The sequence below is a fragment of the Zonotrichia leucophrys genome, chromosome 4 (assembly GCF_028769735.1).
Source record: "Zonotrichia leucophrys gambelii isolate GWCS_2022_RI chromosome 4, RI_Zleu_2.0, whole genome shotgun sequence".
NCBI classification, from domain to species: domain Eukaryota; kingdom Metazoa; phylum Chordata; class Aves; order Passeriformes; family Passerellidae; genus Zonotrichia; species Zonotrichia leucophrys.
In genome coordinates this window covers 43,472,059-43,492,759 of record NC_088173.1, presented here as the reverse complement: position 1 = coordinate 43,492,759, position 20,701 = coordinate 43,472,059, and the positions used below count along the sequence as shown (strand labels likewise).

General features: G+C 42.8%; 1 protein-coding gene across 13 annotated transcripts in view; it reads right to left on the bottom strand.

Moving 5' to 3' along the window:
* The window catches only part of ANK2 (ankyrin 2), a 273,565-nt gene that overhangs the window by 164,524 nt on the left and 88,340 nt on the right, over positions 1-20,701 (bottom strand). For 11 of the 13 annotated variants that reach the window (XM_064711467.1, XM_064711474.1, XM_064711445.1 and 8 more), the window contains exon 1: positions 19,754-19,954. The exons of the other annotated variants lie outside the window; for them this stretch is intronic. In XM_064711467.1, the coding sequence (XP_064567537.1) occupies positions 19,754-19,834 (81 nt within the window). In that variant the 5' untranslated portion in view covers positions 19,835-19,954. Of the gene's footprint in view, positions 1-19,753; positions 19,955-20,701 lie in introns of those variants that run through there. 13 annotated transcript variants of the gene reach the window in all.

The following is a 20,701-nucleotide window of genomic DNA, read 5'->3' as shown; positions in this document are numbered from 1 at the left end:
TCCAGGCAGCTCTTGGTGTTTTGCAGACCATCCAGAAGCTCGGCAGCAAAGCAAAGGCAGGACAAAAGGCAGGAGGAGCCTGCGAGCCCAGGGCGCGGCCGGGCCGGCAGGGATCAGTGGCGGGGCTCATTCCCTGCCCGCGACCGCAAGCAGCGTTAGGGCGGATCGTCACTGTCACTGCGGAGAGCCCCGTCCCCATGGCAACACAGCCTGCGATGCCGCGGGATTGACACGGGATGTGCCAGAGGCTCGCAGCATTCCCAGACTCCAAGGACCTGCGCACCAAACGCTTTCCCACGTCAGCGTGCCACACCTACAAATTTCGCAAACCTGCCTCCCGCAACAAACACCAGCGTAGGATAAGGAGTGAACACAGCAGTCCAGAAGACGAGAGGGAACAGACTCTTGCAGGGTATTTCTGGCTCATCTACTGATTTTCTATTTTTCTTCAAGCAAAACATATTGAAATTCTGTAAAAACGTGTCGAGTGGTACATTCTCTATGGTTTTGCCAAGTACTCTGACAACCTGAGCAGATAAATATGCCTACATAAGTAAGAAACCTCTGACACCAGATATGTTACTGTATTCATGCACACAGATAAAAACAGAAAACCAAAGTTCCACACACCTACCATCATGCAGATGTGCATAAAACCTAGAGTTTTAGCAGTAACCTCCACTTCCCATCACCCTTTTTTCCCCTTGCTCTCAAAGTGGGGGAACAAAGTGGGTTTCCCCTCCATCCACACATTCCAAGGCATTACAGTACTGCAACATCTATACAGTACAATAAACTGGCTACATTTCTCATCCCCCTTGGCTTTGTCCACTTGCTCACCAGCAGCCTGAGCTACCTGAGCCTGAGCTATTGAAACACCATAAAACAAATTGCTACATTGATACTGAGTAACAACACAATATTTTTTTATTTTTCCCCCCTAACAAAAGGCATGCAATTCCCAGAAACCCTCCTGGATACTACATACTGATTTAGACTTCTGTTGCAGTCTGGACTCTCTTGTCTTAAATATTGGGTAAATTGTTTTGTTTCTTTACTCATAGAAGCCACTTTCTGTCTGTCTATACACACACAGACATCAGTATTCACATTGACCTAAAACCTCTGCTGAATTAATCACTGACCAAAGCAAAGAAACACATTAGAGAGATGCAGAAATTTCTGAAGGATGTTGCCTCCCCTGTTCTTAACAGGGAGTTTGTTTGCTTGTCCTGTCATGGACCCACTCAAGGCTGAAATACCCAATTCTGCAAATGTTGGGATGAATGAAGATCCATCAAAGAGAGGCATCTTGAAAGAGTTTAAAGAACAAGACAGTTGGTGTACAGGGCTGTTGTAAAGTACAATAGATAAGCAGGCTTATTTCTAATAGACCCAGGGCTCAGTGCAGAAGAAAATGAGTTCTTGCAGCCCTACCATCCTTATTAAACTCTATTTCTACAGAAGCCTCCGGTAACAAGAGTCTTAAAACGCATTAGTAAATTATAATTAGGGATTTCTTATCTCTTTTACATGCTTATAAATTAAAATCCAACTAAGTCAAAGAAAGGCTTCCATTGACCTAGAAGTCTTTGGAGAATCTCCTTACAATTTTCACTGATAGTAGCAGGAATTCTGTTTGTAAAGGAAAAATAAGAAGCTAATATTTTGCCAAGTGAAAATGACCAAGTGTTTTTTCCCCACAAGTGGGAAGCTCTGGGTGAGCACCATTTTGTAAACCAGGAGAGCGTGGGGAAGAGAGAGAGTTTTGTCTCACAGCAAAAAGTGAGCAGAAAACTCTATTTCCCAGTAATTAGTGACATGGGAGCTCAGAGAACTCAAAGCCAGTCCCAAAGCAGGCAGGTCAAGCACAGGCTGTGCACAGCTGTATCACTCACCTGGAATAAACAACCTGCCCAGAAGAGCTGGCTTGTGCTGAGTGTTTGCTAACACACACGTTACCTAAGCCCATTTACCTTAACCACGAATGGCAGGACACCCACACGCACTCCAGTGACCTCAGCGTGGCCCAGTTCTTCAGGAGAGAAAGAGCAAGCCTCACATTTGGCAAATGAAATCAAATTAATCCTTTTTACCATGATAACCACTTTTTCTAACTGTGATATACTGCATGGCCCAGCAGTGGAACTGCTGACCAGGATCTACCAAAAGTATCATTGCTCAGTCTCTGCGGGATTTCTGTGGTGTTTTTGGACACAAAGTCAGTTTGGTTCTGTTTTTAAGCCAGTATTTTTTTTTAATTTCTCAGAAGAACACATATAGTATTGAAAAGTAAAATTAAAAACTAAATGCATGCATCTTCTGATTCTTCTTACACTTTTTGAAGGAACCACCTAGAGCTGTTTTTGAAACTTAGACATCTCTTTTAATAACAGTATTCCACATGGATTTTGTATTGTATCTCTAGCAACAGGTGTGGGATCACTTCAGCTAATTTATCTGGTTAACAGATAACCCCTCTAACTTACAGGAATGTTTTGTAGCAGTCAGCATCAGGGTACTGAGCTGTCAGCCCCATGGAAGTGGAGAAGAGATTCTGTGATGCTCAAAATACATGTCCCTACCTAGGGACCCAGTTCACTGCTGGGTCCTGGGTTCTTCCCTTGGGACTCAACAGCTCTAGAAAGTCCTACAAAAACCACAGAATCACAGAACAGTTTGGGTTGGAAGGGACTTGAAAGGTCACCTGGTCCAATTTCCCTGCAATGAACATAATTTAATGGAAAGTCAGATAACTAAAGACCCTATCTGCTTTTAGCCTGAATTGCACTCAACTTATTCCATCTAGCAACAATTAAACATACTGATTCTCCAATATCAAGGGTAAATATTATAAAAACAGCAAGTCATTCATTACAGTAAACAACCTCTTGCTGCCTGTCCAAGGCTCCAGCAGCACAACAAACTGACAGCTCTTCCAAACACAGAGAGAAACAAGCACTTCTCAGAAGAGAACCCCAAGTCATTGGCTTCCTACCCCTGCCTCCAGCCTAACACTCCCAGCTAAGCCAGAAAACCAATCTGAGTGTGAGGCTTTTGGTGCTGAAGGAGAAGCAAATTGTGGGTGCTTGGAATGGGGATTTGCAGCCTGTGTGGAACTAGATCAAAGAACTCCCCATAGAATCTCAGCAGAGTTTTTGGTAACTTGCACTGAAAACATTCGTCTGTGGTTACAAAAAACTTCTAAGAGAAACTTTTTTGGGTGCATAATAGCTTGTCAGTACAACACTCTTGATGAGGCATCTTAGCAGATCATAAAAATATCTAGATTCCACCACAAAAGTTGCCTTTGCTTATTATAGATGGGAAGCAAAGGAAAAAGAGAGAGAAAAACACAAGAAATAACTTCCACCCTGCTGAAACACTTCTGCAGAGAAAACTCTCATTTAAAATAACAATCACTGTCACTCAGGACTCAAAATTAATGAGGAACCTGGGGATGGGGAAAAAAAATCCCCAAGCTAAAACTATTTTTGGATGCTAAGCACCAGGCAGCACCCAGGAGAGCAGTCTGCACTGGGGTGTAAACAGCCACACAACCTGGGAGTCAGCTCACCTGCAGGCTGATTAACCTGATCTCAATCACCTACTGTGATGTTCTACCTTGATTCGACTCAGGACATCTCTATAAAAAAGTCTAAAAACCATTCCCACACTTTTCCACTGAACTACCATGTCGCATCATGGAGAATGATGCCTCTGGCTGCAGGAAACATGCTGAGACACCACAAGATGTAAGGTGCATAATCCAGCTATTTTTTGTATTTATCACACAATTAACATATCTACAAATACATATATATGATTCACATACATGTACATGACATTCCAAATTAAATTCCAAGGTTAAGGTACATCTCTAGCTAGCTCCAGAGCAGGAACTCATTTGTAAACGTCACAGCCTGAGTGGCTGTCACTGGTGTGACGTATTTTTGCTTTATTTTAAAATCACACTGCACCAAAGGTCAGCCCTCTGTTATCACCTGATGTCTATCTGGTGCACAAGCCAAAGGAATCATGCTGATGAGAGCTTGGTGAGGACCTGTCCTTGGAAATGGTCCTACAGAAGCAGGAATGTGGTAATTAGGACAGGAATGTGGTATTAGCTCCTTTCCATATCATTTCCATCCTCTCTCAGACCCATTTGATCACTTACAACACAGCACCTTATCAATTTTCTTCCTCCCTAAGGTGGTGACATCACTGATCCAAAAGCTGGCCACGCTGTTCCAGGAGGCTCAATAGCTGACTCTGAAAGACTGGGCTAATTACTATAATCCCCTGCAGTGTCACTGAGGTGACAAAATCTCAAGAGACTGGAACTGCTGATGATGAAGTGACAATAGGCTTAGGGACAAAGTTCCTATACTGAAAAACTGGCTGTGCTCAGTACCAGCAGCTGCTACTAATATTGATTGCCTTTGTTTTCCTTTCTTTTTCTTCTGTTCAGAAGGTATAAGTAACAGTAGCAGTCAAAGAGGTTGCTAACCAAACCGTGGAAAACAGTTAAAATTTAAAAGCAGCAAAAGGTTGTATTTTGTGATTTCTACCAAAGTTTAGGAAAAAAGGAAAAGGAGAGGGGGAAAAAAGGAAGTCAAGTTCTGGAACAGGCTGCCCAGGACAGTGGTAGAGTGTTCATGGAGAGATTTAAAAGATGTGCAGACGCAGCACTTGGGGACATGGTTTAGCATGGGGGACAGTGCTGGACTGTTCTTTGACAGTGCTAGGGGAACAGATGGACTCAATGATATTAGGGGGTTTTCCACTCAAATGATTCCATGATTTTATGCAGAAGACACCAGTGAAATAAGAGTTCCTGGCTGATCCACCAAAATTTTGATACCTAGAAAAAGACTTGTAAAAAAAAATTGATTTAGCCAGTCAAAGGGCAAGGGTTTTGAGCAAGACCCCGGTGCCCTGGCCAGGACTGTTTCTGCCCTTTGAGATCCCAAGCACACAGTGACTGTCACGCTCCCACAAGCCCTGCTCCGGCTGTGTGGCCCCAGTGACACCTGCGTGGCTCAGCAGCACCGGGACTGCAACTGCAAATGGCTCCTGTGACTGCATCACAGGGAAAACTGGATAACCTTCACAGAGCTACACTGAGGGCTTCCAGAACAATGGAGCAGCCCTGACATAAAGGGAATAAAGACCACAAGGAGCAGACAAAGTCAATTTGTTAAGAACCTTATCATGTCAAATAGATTACAATTTCTGGGGTGGGTGTTTTGGTTTTTTTAATAAGGTCTTACAAACAGACCTGCATAAGCAAACTGGTATGGAATAGAGGGAGATAAAACTACAAAAATAAGGTTATTTCCTATTGTTTGCTATGCATCTCTGAATTGTGGGTGCTGGAGATGAGATACTGGATTTGCAGAAATTTCAACAGCCTGGAAGCACCCTCAATGAGAAGAGGGGGAGACAGACTCCGATTTTCCCTATTCATCACACTGCCCAAAAGCTGGTTTAAACTCCAAAAATCAAAGCTGGGTAATATTAGACCAAAACATTTAAAACAGATCAGTCAACAATTCTACCCATCTGAGTGAAGTTTTTCTGGTTTTCTGTCAGTGCAGATGACACAGAAATACGGCTCTGCACTCACACATTTCGTACGTTCTTCAGTTCTAATTGCTACTCTTCATGCAGTCATCTACTAATTGCATTACTTGTTATTTCCAACACAAACAGAGATATCTCCTTACTCCATTTGTCTCTTCAAAAGCATTGCCTGGTTGTACAAAAAAAAAATCTTCAGAGGAAAATAATCAGAGGAAAGTATTCCAAGCCTGCTGCAGATAACGCTAATTCCAATGTACATCTGAGTCATGAAGATTTGTCTTTGATTTGGACACTTGTTTCAAGAAATTAACATACAAACCAGAAATTGTCATAGATAAGCAAAAGTATGAAATTAATTTTAAAATCACTGCATTTCGGGTTTTTTTCTACTTTATTTCAGTAAAAACGGGGACTGGCACCTTTCAAACACCGGCTACGAATTTGTCAGGTGAATTTTGGTACAATCTCAAGTGGTCTTTGTCCTCCAGCATAAAAATCAACCATCCCTTTGTTAACCTACTCCGTCTCCTTTGTTGACACACAGAGGGTGTAACCAAGTCACAGAATTATAGAATGGTTTAGATTGGAAGGGACCTTAAAGATCAAAGACAGCAGCAGAGGTTCATTAATTTTCAACCAGTTATGCTTTTAAAAGCCTAGTGAGAAAGTAGGTCTTCCTAGTCTGAAACATGAGGGCTTGGATCAAATTATATGAAATTATTTCCTGCTAATTCTGTACATGTTATTCAAATTACTAAAATTTATCTCAGCAAACCACGGAGCTGATAGTCTTAATGTTCATTAAAGTACTGCACAGAGAGAAATGCTTATTTAAAGCTGAAATTCCCTACTGTGAGATGCACATATGCACCTACAGGAAAAAAGCAGACACACACCATCCCCACACTAAACATGTTTTTTTAGAAAAACTGTTGATTATGTCTTAACATTTCTCAGCCTTCCTCATTTGTAACTTCCATTACAGCCATCTGAAGTCAACCCCTCCACCTCTTGTCTACAAATAATTACTAAAATGGGTACATTCTTTCTTCGCTCCAGAAGTCATTAATGAAGAACAGAGTTTATCTCCGAGATTCATTTTAAAGGCAGCACTACGCATACTAAAATGGCACAGTAAAAGCCCTGAAATGCCTTTTACCAAAGGGAATTATAAGATTGCAGCCTGGGATTTAAGAAAGTCTCAGTGACATAACATCCTTTTAAACTGGCTGTGATTAGCAGGTTACCCTGAACATTCTCAGCACCTTCAACTAAACTTTTCTGAGGTGACACACACAAGCTCATACTGACCTAGGAATGTTCAAATAAATGCAGCCAAACTGATACAAACCCTTCTGAAAACACTCTTGCAGGCTTTTAAATATTAATTACTTTTTTAAAATGTAAACTACAAGAAATAAATATGTATAGGGTTTCAAATTAATAAACAAATGCAAATACAGAGTAGATGACATGAAGCTCAAGTGTCATGCCGAAGTTACTCTGAACAATAACACCTTGAGAGCTCCAACACAGAAATAGAAAAAAACTAGTGAACCTGAGAGAGAATTAGATATATTTCAAACTATCTACTCATTAAACACCAAAAGAACTAAAATACCATGCTGCTTTAGAGCCTTCCACTTTTTTAAAGCAGCAGTCTAAATTAAGTCCAATGTTATTTGCCCTCTTTGGCATGCCTCAAATACAACACCACCTGACTTAATAAAGAATGATTGAAAATATAGCACTTATTGTGGAGGAGCTGAAACTCCTGTCACCAGTGCCAGGAGGACACGAGTCTGGAGCTCCCAGACTGAAAGTTTTGTGAAAACATACTGCACAGGTCATTGAGGGTTCATTTCTTTATATTCTAAACCAAAATGAGATCTTTTTTCAAGGAGACAAGGTGCGGGAATGCACCTTTTCTGCTGAAGACAGGGAAGGTGGTGGGGAAGGAAGCTGCTCTCATTAATCTTGGCCATGCCCAGGCTGCCACTGCCTGCTGTCACACTCCCTTCTCAGGGAGCCCAGCACCTGCACAGGGGTGACAATGCCAATGGCATAAGGACAGGAGCTTGAATAAACTCTGAACAAAATGCTTGGCTGGCAGCCAAGGCCAGTGAGACAGAAGTTTTAGGCATATTCTGTAAAAATAGCAAAAGAAGAAATGAAGGAAAGGGGTGATAAAGAGCATTTTCAACATGATATCTATATAGTAGAGAGATGCTGATAAAACCCCTGTATTTATTAGAATCAAAACACAATTCTTTTTCCAAAAGTTATTCCTTTTTGGGTTTCCAATTACTTTCTCTAAAACCTTTCCATAATTTTCTGAGCCTCCATTTTATTTCACTACAACTATATTATGTGCCAGCAATCCAGTTGTGAAACCCCTGCAGTTAATAAGTTCCCAGAGGCTACAGAAACATTTCTTGATTTAGAACAGCTGAAGAAATAGTTCTTTATTTGAGGAAACAGATACATGGAAGGCATTTAACGACCTAAGAAAAAAATCCCCTGAGCACTGCATGAAGTGACAGTGGCTGGAGTGGACAAAGGGCTTCAGCAACCATTTGAACCTTTAAGGCCAAACTTAAGATTCAGATCAACTTTAATAGAGATTGAGTGAGATCAATGTAAAGAAATTATGTTTCTTTCACCTCTCTCCCAAAATACCTCGTAATTCAAAAAGTAATGAAAACAGAATAAGCCCCTAATAATCCCTGCTGTTATTTGTAAGGGCTTTCTGCACCCAGAATTTTGTTTGTAGTTCTCCTGTATCAGCAGCTCGTCCTCTCCACACTCATTTCATACTAATAACTGCCTGCATTGCCCTCCCCACTGCTCTGAACCACAGCCAACAGGAGATTGAAATTCTGGAGACCAAAAACATGTGACAGTAAGTAAATCTTAACTGTATTCTCTGTCAGCACATGCATCCAATGACATCGTCCTTACCCCCCGGACATGACTCCTGCACTGAGAGAAATCTGTCCCAAGTGCCACTGTTCCCAACAATCTCACAATTCACGTCCCCTCCCTCTGTCCTTGGAGCGCTGTGTGGATGTGCCACCTCTGCGATCACCCTCAAGGCTGCATTGCCTGCACAGCAAAACTCTGGGGAAGGCTTCCAGCAGTGCAGAACAGTGCAACAGCCCGAGTGAAATCACCTTCCAAACCTGCCACAGCCTGGGGGCTCTGTCTGATCTAACAGGGCAGTGCCAGGGTGGTCAGATTCAAGCACAATAAAGAGGAACTTCACATTTTGGAAACAATGACGCAAACTGATTTGCCAGAAACTCATCCTGATTTCCAACAGTACTGGGAGGCTTGTAGGAAACCAGAGAAACAGAACTCTGAAGGTTAGAAAAAATAATTTAAAAATAAAATAAAAATCAGTGAAAATAACTCTCTCCAGAAGAAACTCTCGTAATGCTACCTGGAATAATCCACCTATACATTTCACCACCTGAAAGCAGTATGGGATGGACTTACCCAACCCTCACTGCTGAGATGCAGTAGGTCATAGCTGAGAACTGCCTTTAGAATTTAAAGGTGAATGGAAATGTTTCAGGAAGAGAAGAAGCTGCATGTTTTCACAGGTATCTGCTGGATTTTATGGCAGACACTGGGACACAGACTGGTAGTACTAGATCTTTTCCACAAACACCAATATAGACTAATGGCTGTCATTATTAGAACAATAAAACCAGCCAGTAATTTTATTAGGTAACGAGGAAAAATTTTCCAGAGAAGGATTAAACACCTGGACTCAGAATTTATCAATCATTCTAAATTCTAAGTATATTGAAAACCAGTCCTAATTCTATTATTCATGTAGCCATAAACATCAAAGGTAAACAAGAAAATACTCAACTTGTTTCTGATGTTATGAATTCCAAAGCCACTAAAAAGCAGTCAAAATTACTGAAGTTAATAAAATCCTTCCATAAAGTTCAGCAACCTTTGATTCAGGTTCTAAAAATGAACTGTGGGTTTTATCTGAACACAGCTAAGGTAAGGGTCTATGGCACATCCAACCTGAATGAGTTCCTGAATACTTGGAGTAATCCCTGAGAGAAGACTTTGGGCTCAGGAGGTGTTTGGGTGAAAACTAAAAGGCAGGAAGAGCACAGAGAAGAGGCAGGGTTTTAAAAAGAAGGATCCTCATCGGATCCTCAGCTTTGTTTTGGCACTTGCACCTGAGGCTGCCCCAGGCAAACCAGTGCAAAGTAACTGCCTGCAGTGATACCAATTTTCTCCTGTAAAGCACATTAGCTGCAATAATGAAAAATGCTGTTTGAGAAAATGAGTTCATATTAATATCACCACCATCAAAATGGCAGCCCAATCTCACATGGTCAAACCAAGCACTACAGCAATGGAAATCACACTCTCATTTCATATTCCTGCAAATTACATTTTAGACATTTTCAGGAAAAAAAGCACTAAATCATTACCTGCTTTTCAAGTTGTACCAATAAAGTGGTTTTATAAGCACATAATAGTGAAAAAACCTCTCCCTGATGATCTAGTCAAGCACTGAAACCCTCACAAAAAAAATCAGCCTCACCTTTCTCTATGCTCTCTGCTGCCCATGTCCATCCCTTCCCTGCCCCCCGCCCACCATATGCTGTACAGGGCAGAAGAGAGGAGCCCAAACCCAGATGAATTTCTGACCCTGCTTCCAAGGAAGAGCATTCACCTGGCGGCAGAGCTGCCTCACACCATTTGTCTGCCTGTGGCCTCAGGCTTGGAACACTAAGACCCAAACCCATAACCTGGTCACCTTCAGAACTTATTTTTAAACAAAATTACAAATGCCACAGCTGCATTATGGCCTTTGGAGACTATAAGACTCCAGAGGCTTCTAAGACTGCAATCTGAGGCATTCGGTCTCCTCTGTATTAACTACAGCTTTTATTTCATGGTGATCAACTACATCCATTTTCTCAGAAATTTTCAGTAAAAGCTTAAATGTTTGTTCCCTCCTTCAGGAAAAACAAAATAAAATAAAATTCAGAATCACATTATTCCTCCCAAGAGGACAGGTAGGACAAAAGAAAAGAAGATCCCAGTTCAAATGTGCCTTTTCATGTGAATCACCCTTAACTATGGGTTCCAGTATCAACATCCAACACATGAAGCTTCCCTTACTCCAACTCATACCAAACCAGTTTGTAATCATATCTCCATCACTTAGGTTATATCCAAAAGGTGAATTTCTTTAACTCTATTTACCACTCACATTCAGCAATTGTTTGGTTTGGGTTTTTGAAATGCACTTGGTTCCCATTTGGATGAAACTACAATGTGCACGAGAGACTTGCAGCTGGACTTTTTTTCCTCAATCACTAAAAGAAATTGGGATACCATATACAGAAGTGCTGTATAAGTACAATCCAGACCATATTATTTCTGTTCAGAGATATTACCTGCGCTTTACAATGATTTCTAGGAAAGGCCTGCTGTACATCACTATCCTAATTGCTGTCAGCCACATTTGGAATGGGCCACATTCGTAAGCTCCTTCTGCAAAGGAGCAATCTTGACTCTTAAAGTGTACATTAGTGCATAATGAGCTCCTGGCAGCTGTTTTCCAACTGAAAGCCATCGCCTGCTGCTTCTGTTGGGGATGTGGCTGTGAAAAAAGCAGTTCTGCTGATGAGCAGGGGGGAGAGAGGCATTTACCAACACACGGCATCACGTATAATTAACCATGAGCCTGCACACACGTACACCACCAAACACAACTGCAGTGGCTGCAAGCTCTGCAAGGGCCCTCCCTTCCTGGAGAAACATCTCCTGCACTATTACAAGACACTAATTAGAAATGAATGCAACAACAAAAGCCTGGCTAGTCTTTCAGGTGGGGAATACAAAGTACAGGAAGGAATATTCACACCTTCCCCCCCAACTCTGAGGGTAACTGTTACCTAGCACAACACACATCACAGTGGGGACTGCCATGATACAGGGAATATCAGGATACAGTTTCCAAAGGTTTCCAGCATCTGCCCATACAGAGCAACATCACACCACTTCAGAAGGCTGCAAGTACCTGCTCTTTCTTGCTCTTTAGCCCAACCTTTTATGCCCTCTTGTTCATGCACTGCACCAGTGTGCCCTCTGTTCCCTGTGGTGATTGGTCAGTGCCCCTGGGCACTCCATGGCTCGTAACTTTTAATATTATTCACCTGTCCTGGACAGCTGCAGCCCATTAGGGATGGGCTCAGCCACAGCCCCACCCCAAATTACCATCAGCTGTGTGCCTAGAGTTACCAAAGGAAATTATTCTACACTTGACCCATCTAACCTGTATTTCATACCAAATAGGAGGCTAACAGCAGATCCAAGGGCTGAGTAGGAGGCTGTGTTCTCTAACCAGGGCAGTGACCTTTAGACAAGGCACAGAACATGTTTCCTTCTTTCTCTTCCCCTAGTTTTCATGAGTGCTGCAGTCATCATTCTGTCTTCAGCCTGGGCAAAGCAGTTAAAGCACAAATGGAAATGCCAGCTCATAAAGTGCCTTTCTTCAGTGTTTCAAAGCTAATGAGCATGAATCACAGATTGATTGGAAAATCTGTGCCCATTCCAGAGTTACTGTTTCTCGTGTTCACCCCTCTCTGCTGTGTCAGAGGTGCACAGCAACAAGAGCTCAGCTCCCCAGCTAGCAGGGCCCCGCTGGCCGTACCCAACCCAGGGTGACCTCCAGCACAGACTGGAGCTCAGTGTGTTCTGTTGCCATGCTCAGGGAAAAAAACACAAACAGGCTGGGACACAGCACCACACCACACACCCAAGTGTGCACACACACATCCCAGGGCCTCCTTGTCCTGGTGTTTATGCCCATTCATTCACTTTCTGATTAGATCATACCCATGTCCCCACCAGCACAGGCAGACAAGGTTTCTAATAGCTCACGCCATGAATAAGTACCACTGTTTCTTGACATTTCTAGGTTGACATCTGCTCTCTGATACTGAAAGCTGCCAGATGTATTAGACTTCTAAAAGGTTTTTAAAAGGAAGACTAGCAGTCTTTCAATCAGAAGAAAGCAGCACAATTTTTAATACAGGACGAGATTCTATAGAAGGGTGTAAATTGTTTATAAACATCAGTTCCCACTTCCATCCGTGTACTTCAAAACTATCACAAATGCTCTTTGCTGCCTCCACTACTCTGACACACACTTCAAACCCTGCCTTATAAAGGAGCCCTAGGAGTGGAGCAATTATCAGATTTAATTGATCATGAGGCTGTAGTGTTGCAGGAATCTGTGCATTCCTGGTGCCAGTTGAAATCCATAGGCTCTGCTCGCTGAGATCCAGTACTAGCACAGCAGCCAAGCCTGAATGGAACAAATAACATCAACCAACCCCTTCTGAACCACTCAGCTTGTGGCAGAGACTTGTACACTGTTTAACCTAGAAAATCACTTCCAACTGCAATTACTGCCATTTACTCTATCCTTTCCTTCAGAGCTGATCCTACTCCCCAGAGAGCACTTCATTCATGGGCTAAATTTGTGTGTGTGTGAGTGTGTAAGCTAAATCCAGAGAAAACAGAAGTAGGTTACAAATGGTGCACCTGCTTGTAACCCAAGTGCAGCCAGCTGGAAGGAGCACAGAAGAGGTGAGATAATGCATGTTGGTGCCTACCTTTGCTCTCCCTAAACTGCTGCATGCCCAAGGAACATTTTATTTCAAGAAAGCCTGAAGAAGACAAACCAATTCCCAAACTGACTCGCAATGCCCAAAAGGATACACTGCCTTCTTTGTGTAGTATTACGTCTTTACCTTTTACATTTTCCATCCCCCAAATTAATATTTAAAATAGAGAAAGATGAATTTCACAATCAGTTGCATGGCCTTTCAACTATGATTTTTTATCAAAACTGACCTGAAGTAATTCACTGTCTCCCACACAATTTTATAAACTGCTCTGAGGGAGCCTTAAACATTGGTCCATCTCCGTATACTTTTTAAATATTTTTCCCTTTTATATTTGGTGCCAGAGAACAATTAAATGAAGTAGAAATAAATGAGAAAATGAAAAACTATTAGGATCCCACTGAATAAATAGGAGTACTGCAAATTTCTACTGAAAACAGAAATACTGGATTATTCCTACATAGTGGAAACATAATGACAGGAAGTTCAAATTTTCAGCTCAGCAATTTCTGTCACCAAGACAAAAGAAGCCTACTTAATCAGCTAGGAAAGATTCTGAAATAATTAATTCCTGAAAATAAATGAGAATGGAACAGCCTCTGGCCATCTTAGTATTTTTTTGGCCTCCCTCTGTTCCTTGCATTTCAGAGCTCCAGGGCTCCCAGTGCCTAACCTAAATATCTACGTGCTACATATGTCAGTCTCAATTTGTAGAGTGAAAAAACATCTCTAGCCAGAGATGTCATCAAAAGCATCAACACAGCACGGCCAGTGCAGGCAGGGACACGGCGCCACAAAAACTTGGCAGCTCTGACAGGGACAGCCAGGTAAGAGAGGCGGATGCCATGAGGGCAGAGAGAACGCATGGCTGCCTCCAGAGTGGCCCCCATGTCCCCAGAGAGGCAGGACAGGCAGGTCTGAGCCCAGCTCAGCCCCTGTCACCGCAGGAACGCATGACAAGGCTGCGAGATGCGCGAGTGCGATGCAATCTGTGCAATACTTGCCGGCCTCAGGCACCCTGCAGGGAGAAAGGGAAGCTGGCTGGGGAAGAAGGGACTTGGCTTCTCTGACTCACTTGATGTTTGCCAAACATTGGTGAAAATGAGCAAGAGCTGAGAAGGATAAATCGAGAGCAGGTGGATGCAGGCTCAACCAGCCACACCGTTCCCTGTAACGGCCACCACTGATCCAGATAATTTCCTCCTTGTTACCCTCACAGACTTCATCTGTGAAACCCAGCACCGGCACAAATCTGCTGGTACACTACAACAACTCCATCCCTTTGCAGATTCCCATTAGTCTGTTATAAAAACAAGAACATTTTTAAAATATATATATTTTACCTTTCAAGGCCATAATTAACACAGTTAACCTTCCAAGTGGTTGTGTTAGACCTAAGACTTGTCCATTGTTCATTGCATTGATACTGTAGAGCAGAGTAATGGCTGAAATGACCCTCTTACACTGGAACACACAGACCTAGAAAAGCCATGCTCAGCCATGGTGCCCAGACCATGTGCACTCTGTCTTACACACTCTATGATGCTAAAAAACAACCACAAAGCCACAAAATGCTCTAGAGTTCGGATATTCAGCTCTAGCACACAATTATTTTCCCTGTCTCATTGCTCTAAGTAAATGGAAATTATTTCTCCAGAGTGTCACTCACCATGGAGCTGTTGTGATGGGAGCACAGAGTGTTTGCTGATGCAACCAAAGACACAGAGGTGGGGCATTCTATCCCATAGGGGGAGAAATACACATCATTTTTGGGTTGTTACCACCACACATAGCAACTAGAGCTAAATACAGCAAAGCATTTGCAGCTACAATCTTAGTTTTACACCTGGCACAAAATGTGCTGGAAGACTCGTGATAGGAATAAAAGGCAAAGGGAACAAGCAAATCCTGATTTCAATAACGCAAGAATAGCAGTGGAGTTGCATCAGATGCATGATAGTGCAAACCATGTTAAAGCACAGGGTAGACATTGAGCAATACAGCAGGTTAGACTCTTAACACTCGTAACAAACCTGTCCTTGACTTAAAAAAAAAGTTGTTTTTTTCCTCTCTATGTAGTTTCTTCTTTACAGAGCAAATTCTAGAATCATCTATCTGCCTGTTTACTTAAATGTAAATTGGATTACAGCTTTTTTGAAAGCAAAGCAGTTCCAGTTCTCTCCCACAGCTGAAAGAAGAATAAGACCTTCCAGCCTTACAGCAGCTGTGCTACCAGTAAAATTAGCAAGATTGAACACCAGTGAGTTGGGTTAACTTGAAACTACCACTTTTCCTTTGTGACAAAGTCTTTCAGATATCTACTGCTGAAAGAAAGAAAAGCCTGTGGTTTTCCTCATTAGCTCTTCTCTGCCTATTCAATTTATTGCTTATTGACCGCAGGAAAACGTTCTTTCCTCTAAAGCTAGAGGATGTGCTCTCTCTCAGGTGGCACTCTGGCTTCATTCTGGTTGGATCACCAAACAGAACAGCCAAGAGCAGAGTGGCCACAGCTATTTTTCTGTCACCAGTAATCACAGTAGAGTGGGGCAAAGAGTAGGAACAAGGGAAGGCACAGTGGGACTTTGTAAGTGTGGAATGAGGGCAGTTCAGGCAAACACCACCCAGAGGACTGGAACTGCTGTCCTACCAGTCCCCACACCAATTTCAGGAGAGATGGTCACTGCTTCAAACCCTTCTTCTGATGGCATTCAGTTTTCCACTAAATTTGGGAGTTGAGAGAGTGAAATAACTAGGTAAACAAGTATTTAAAAATACTTAAGTAGCTACATTTCCCACCAAGTAGAATGCTGTGTAATGCATTTATGACACTGTAAATGACACAGAGGAAAACACAGAAACATGGAAGCAAGAGGGACCTCCTCGAAGGAGTTGAATCCAGTCCAGTGGTACGTTAGAGAAATCATATCTCATACATAATTAAGTTTCTCTTGGCTTTTTATCTGATTAAACCTATTGGAAGGCTGCAGAGGAGCCTCATTTCCTTTTCCCCTCAGGTTGCCTTGGCTTGAGCACACTAAAGCCAAGCTCCTCTGGATTCTTCGTAGGGCAGGCTCATTCTTCTGGAAATCCCTCTCTGCATGTTTTGTGTACATTGGGATTCTTGTTCTTGAACCTAAGTGACCAGCATGATACTCGTATTCCAAAATACTTTATGTCTTAATTACCTTATGCATGGAATAAAAAGTCTTAAGTAATTGAAATTAATTAAAAGGATTAGTTTGTACACTGTAATGATTCTATTAGCAAGCATACAGCTTCCACTGGAAGTACTTCACATAATGCAGCCAATTTTATTTAAAAGAGAAGATTATGATTAGGTTAGAAAAGGAAGTCTCATTTCTGTTCCTTTAAATCAAGATTACAACTTCCTGCAAGTCTTTTCCACTATGGGTCTGATTCCAAGATTTTAATTTTCCTTAAAGAATGAGCAATATAAGTAACAAGTTAGAATTCTGCAAAAAGCCAAAATGGATTATTTCTGCATTGATCCATCTGTGAGATTTATGAACAACCTGTAAGCTCAGGAAGAACTTCTGGCTCCTAGAAGTCCCTTTACCTTCAGTGCTTTCAGTACTAGATATAGGAACATGCTTCCTTTTTCACATGATGACCAACAGTAGCTGGTTTTCACCTGAAACACTCTAGAATGAAAAAAAGCATCCTTGAAAGGAATTCTAGGAATTTAGTACTTGAGCCCTTTGCCATAGACTTGGCAAAAAGACAGAAGGAAAACACAACTGTATTACAAATTCCAGGGCACTCACTGCATTACCCCTTCAACACCAATCTCCATCAAGTTACACCAACCACAGAAGAAGCTCTGTCCATGACTGCATCCTCTGCTCTCCAATACTAGAACTGAGTGAACATGGACTTTCTTTCCAGAAGCACAAATCTGATCATATCTAAGTTATCACAGGAGCAAAATACACAGGAAAACTGGACACAACCCTACCACTGGATTAACCAACCTATTGAGGCAGCCCACTTACTCACAAGAACACACAAAGCCACAACCATCAGCACAAGGATTAAATTGGGCTCTGCATAAGTAGCAATTTTCCCCACTCCATGAAAATTTTGATTTTCATAGAATCAAAAGCAAACCAAAAAAATTGAGTTTTCCCATCCTGGATGAGGACAAAGCTGAAGCCTTCTTATTTTAAAGTGCACACACTTTTTTTTTTTTTTTTTTTAAGGGGGTACAGGTCAAAATTAGAGAAAATCATCCTTGGCTTCCTAGTCAGGACACCCTCCTGGAATACAGAAGATCCAGCTGAATGCTGAATCCAAGAAGAGCCGCTCTCCATCCCCCCCAATACATAGATCAAACTCATCTAGCTCAATTAATATTTAATTATCCACACAAAAGGGATCAACTTCCGCAGAACAGATAGAGGGCATATTGGCTGGTGCAATGCAGCTTTGTTCAGCAAAAGTAGTTCAGGACCTGAAAACAGGCTACATTACTTGGGATTTTGGAGCTCTTGCACATGGCACTTCTGTCTCCCTTCCCAAAATAAATTGTGCCTACCTCGTCAAAACACAGAGGAATTCAACCTGGAATTCTTGTACTCTTGGCTATTCCAGGGTCTATCTCCCTCATCAAGAAAGTTACCAATTTTGAGGTTTTCAGAAAAATTTGTAGAATTTTAAAAGAAATATCAAACCCAGCCGTATTTCCTCATGAAGTCACTAAGGGTGAAGACTGGTGAGAGCTTATCTAAAATAAGATCTGAGCCACCAACACCTAGTGCATCCAACCTCAGAGATTAACAATATTTTTGGCTTAATACTTGTCAACTGAAAATGCCCCATTAGTATTTTCTAGTTGTAAAAGACTGATAGTTGTAAAAGAAGATACCCAAGCATATTATGCTTTTGAAAAATGAAGATGAATCAGCTGTTGGAAGACTCTGAATATGGAAACTCAATGTAAGAGATGCTTTCCAAGCATTCATCTGGCAGTTGTCGCAACCTTGAAAGGCTGTGGGCTACTTTACTTGAAAAACAACGGGAAAAAAAGAAAGCACAAACACAGATATTAAAAAAGAAGCAATCCAAAGTCCCACTTTGACTCCTTCAAGCTTCAAAACCTCTCTCCTAATACGATATTGTTTCCAGATAACCCAACAGTCCAATTAAAACATTGGCTAGTCACTTCATCTTTTGATTCTTGCTTCCTTATATGGATTTCCATACCCCCACAAACACACCTTTCAAATTCAGAGGTGACACAAAGCAGATATCCTCTTTCCTCCTAGATTCTGCTCAAATATAAGGCCAAGATGCTATATAAAATCTCCCACTGTGTGGGGATCCAGGCGATATACCAAGCACAACGGGGTGAGGTGAGAGTGTTTTTGTTCCAATTCTCGTTTAGACTGGATTCCCTCATTCCCTTGTGGCTGTAGGTACAGAATCTGCCCTCTGTGATAAAAAGGGCCCTAACAGCATCACCTCTTGCAAAAGAGCTTTTACTTACCAGGTCCAACCCCATACACAAGTCCCCGAACACATGTCCGCGTGTTATTATGCTCTGTAAGCAATTTGTCTTGCTCATGAACAGTGTTGGTTAAAATGCAAATTCTATGCAAAATGAGGGACTGAAGAATTCATCAGTGTATGCTGTGTATGGATTAAACAATTCTTCTTCATCCTGTAAGCAGTCTGTCACATTTCAGTGTGATAACTCAGGTTATAGCAATTGACAAAAAAGAAGGGGAAGGGAGAATAAGGGTAAACCCATTTATGTCATAATTATGCAGCACCACAGGCATCTCTCCTCCTAAAGGGGAGAGAAAGCCCAAACAGAAATAAATAGCTGCCTGCAATTAAAGCCACAAAGCCGTTAAAAAGAGATTACCTCAAGCGTGGGGTCGAAGCAGTGGGTATGGCAGGCTACACCTTGAAAATCAACCATTTGTGATAGAGAGACTGGACACACAGAGAAAGTCCCCTGGCAACTGGGTGTGGCTGGACTAACTCACATTTTTACCCAGGTATTTGTCATTAGCATCACCGAATTACCACGGATGCTACGATGGCCAGCAATGGATCTCTCTATCACTGTTTACAACATGACCTTAAGACACATCTCCAGAAAATAAACCAAAGGTTTATAAACCTCCATCTCTCTAGCTCGAAGGAAAAGGGATGCGTGGCAGCACACGAGCCAATACCACCTTCTGCCAAAACAAACCACCGGCTCTGTTAAAGGGCAGCCGAGGGAAATCTGCGCTGAGCAGCATCCACTGCCGAACGACACCAAGTTCAACAGAAAAAAAAGCACAGAAAACCGCCTCGGCTCAGCCATCCGCCTCGCTCATCGCAACGCTTTCGACTCGGCATAGAAACAGACGGGAGAGCCCCCCGCCCGCGGAGGCAGGGCAGGAGCATCCCCGCGGGCTGCAGGAGCCCCAGCACCGCGCCCCGCCACAATCGTGCTGCACTGCCGGTCCCGCTCCCACCTTCTTGGGTCTCTTCCTCCGCTGGCTGCCGCCGTTGCACTTCTCGCCGCCGTCGCTCTTCTGGGCCGCCTCCTCGTTCATCCTAGCGAGCGGCAGTGCCGGCGCCGCGCCGTGCCATGCAGGCTCCGCGCCCAGCCCCAGCCGAGGGTGGCACCGCCGGGGCAGGGCCGGGGGCGGGCACACACACGGCGGCGGCGTTGCCGTGGCGGCGGCGGAGGGGCGGGGACGGCGCGCCCGGCAAGGGGGAGATGCTCCGAGGGAGAAACGCCGCTGGAATCACACAGTGCCTGGGCTTGGAAAAGACTCTCAGAGCTCATCTCCTAGTTCCAACCCCTGCCATGGCTACGGACACCCTCCAGTAGCTTAGGACAACTTAAGCTTTGGACACTTCCAGGGATGGGGTAGCCCTGCGGCACCAGATGATGCTCACACACCTTCCTTGTCCCCAAGCCTATTCGCCACAACTGTAACACCCAAGAGATGATTCACTGTCACTACCAAAGCAGACAATGGCAGCCGGGTTGACACAGCACTCAAGGCGTTAGTTTGTACTACTAAATTAAATCACCTCCTCCTTGTGTTGGAAGAACAACACAGCAACATTCACATGCAAATGTATTCTTCTATTTCTTCTGATGAACGCTTTAAAAAGAAAAAAAAAAAAAGATTTACACTGTTCCACTTCCAACTGAAAAAACCAGCCCAAGTAAGTCGCCCTCCTTCTCAAACAAAAGAAAAAACTCCCTTTAACTGCTTACTCAGCAGAGGAGAGGCTGGAGAAAGTGGAAAGGACGCAGTGAGGCATGAATTCACTCTCCCACAATCGTGCTGTCTGCAAACACAACGAACATCTGCAGCACAACAACAATGTGAGCAGTGTAACAACCTCAAAACCTTTTCTTCTTTTCCTCACTTTGAGAGTGACTGCTTTGTTACTGTGAGCAGTAG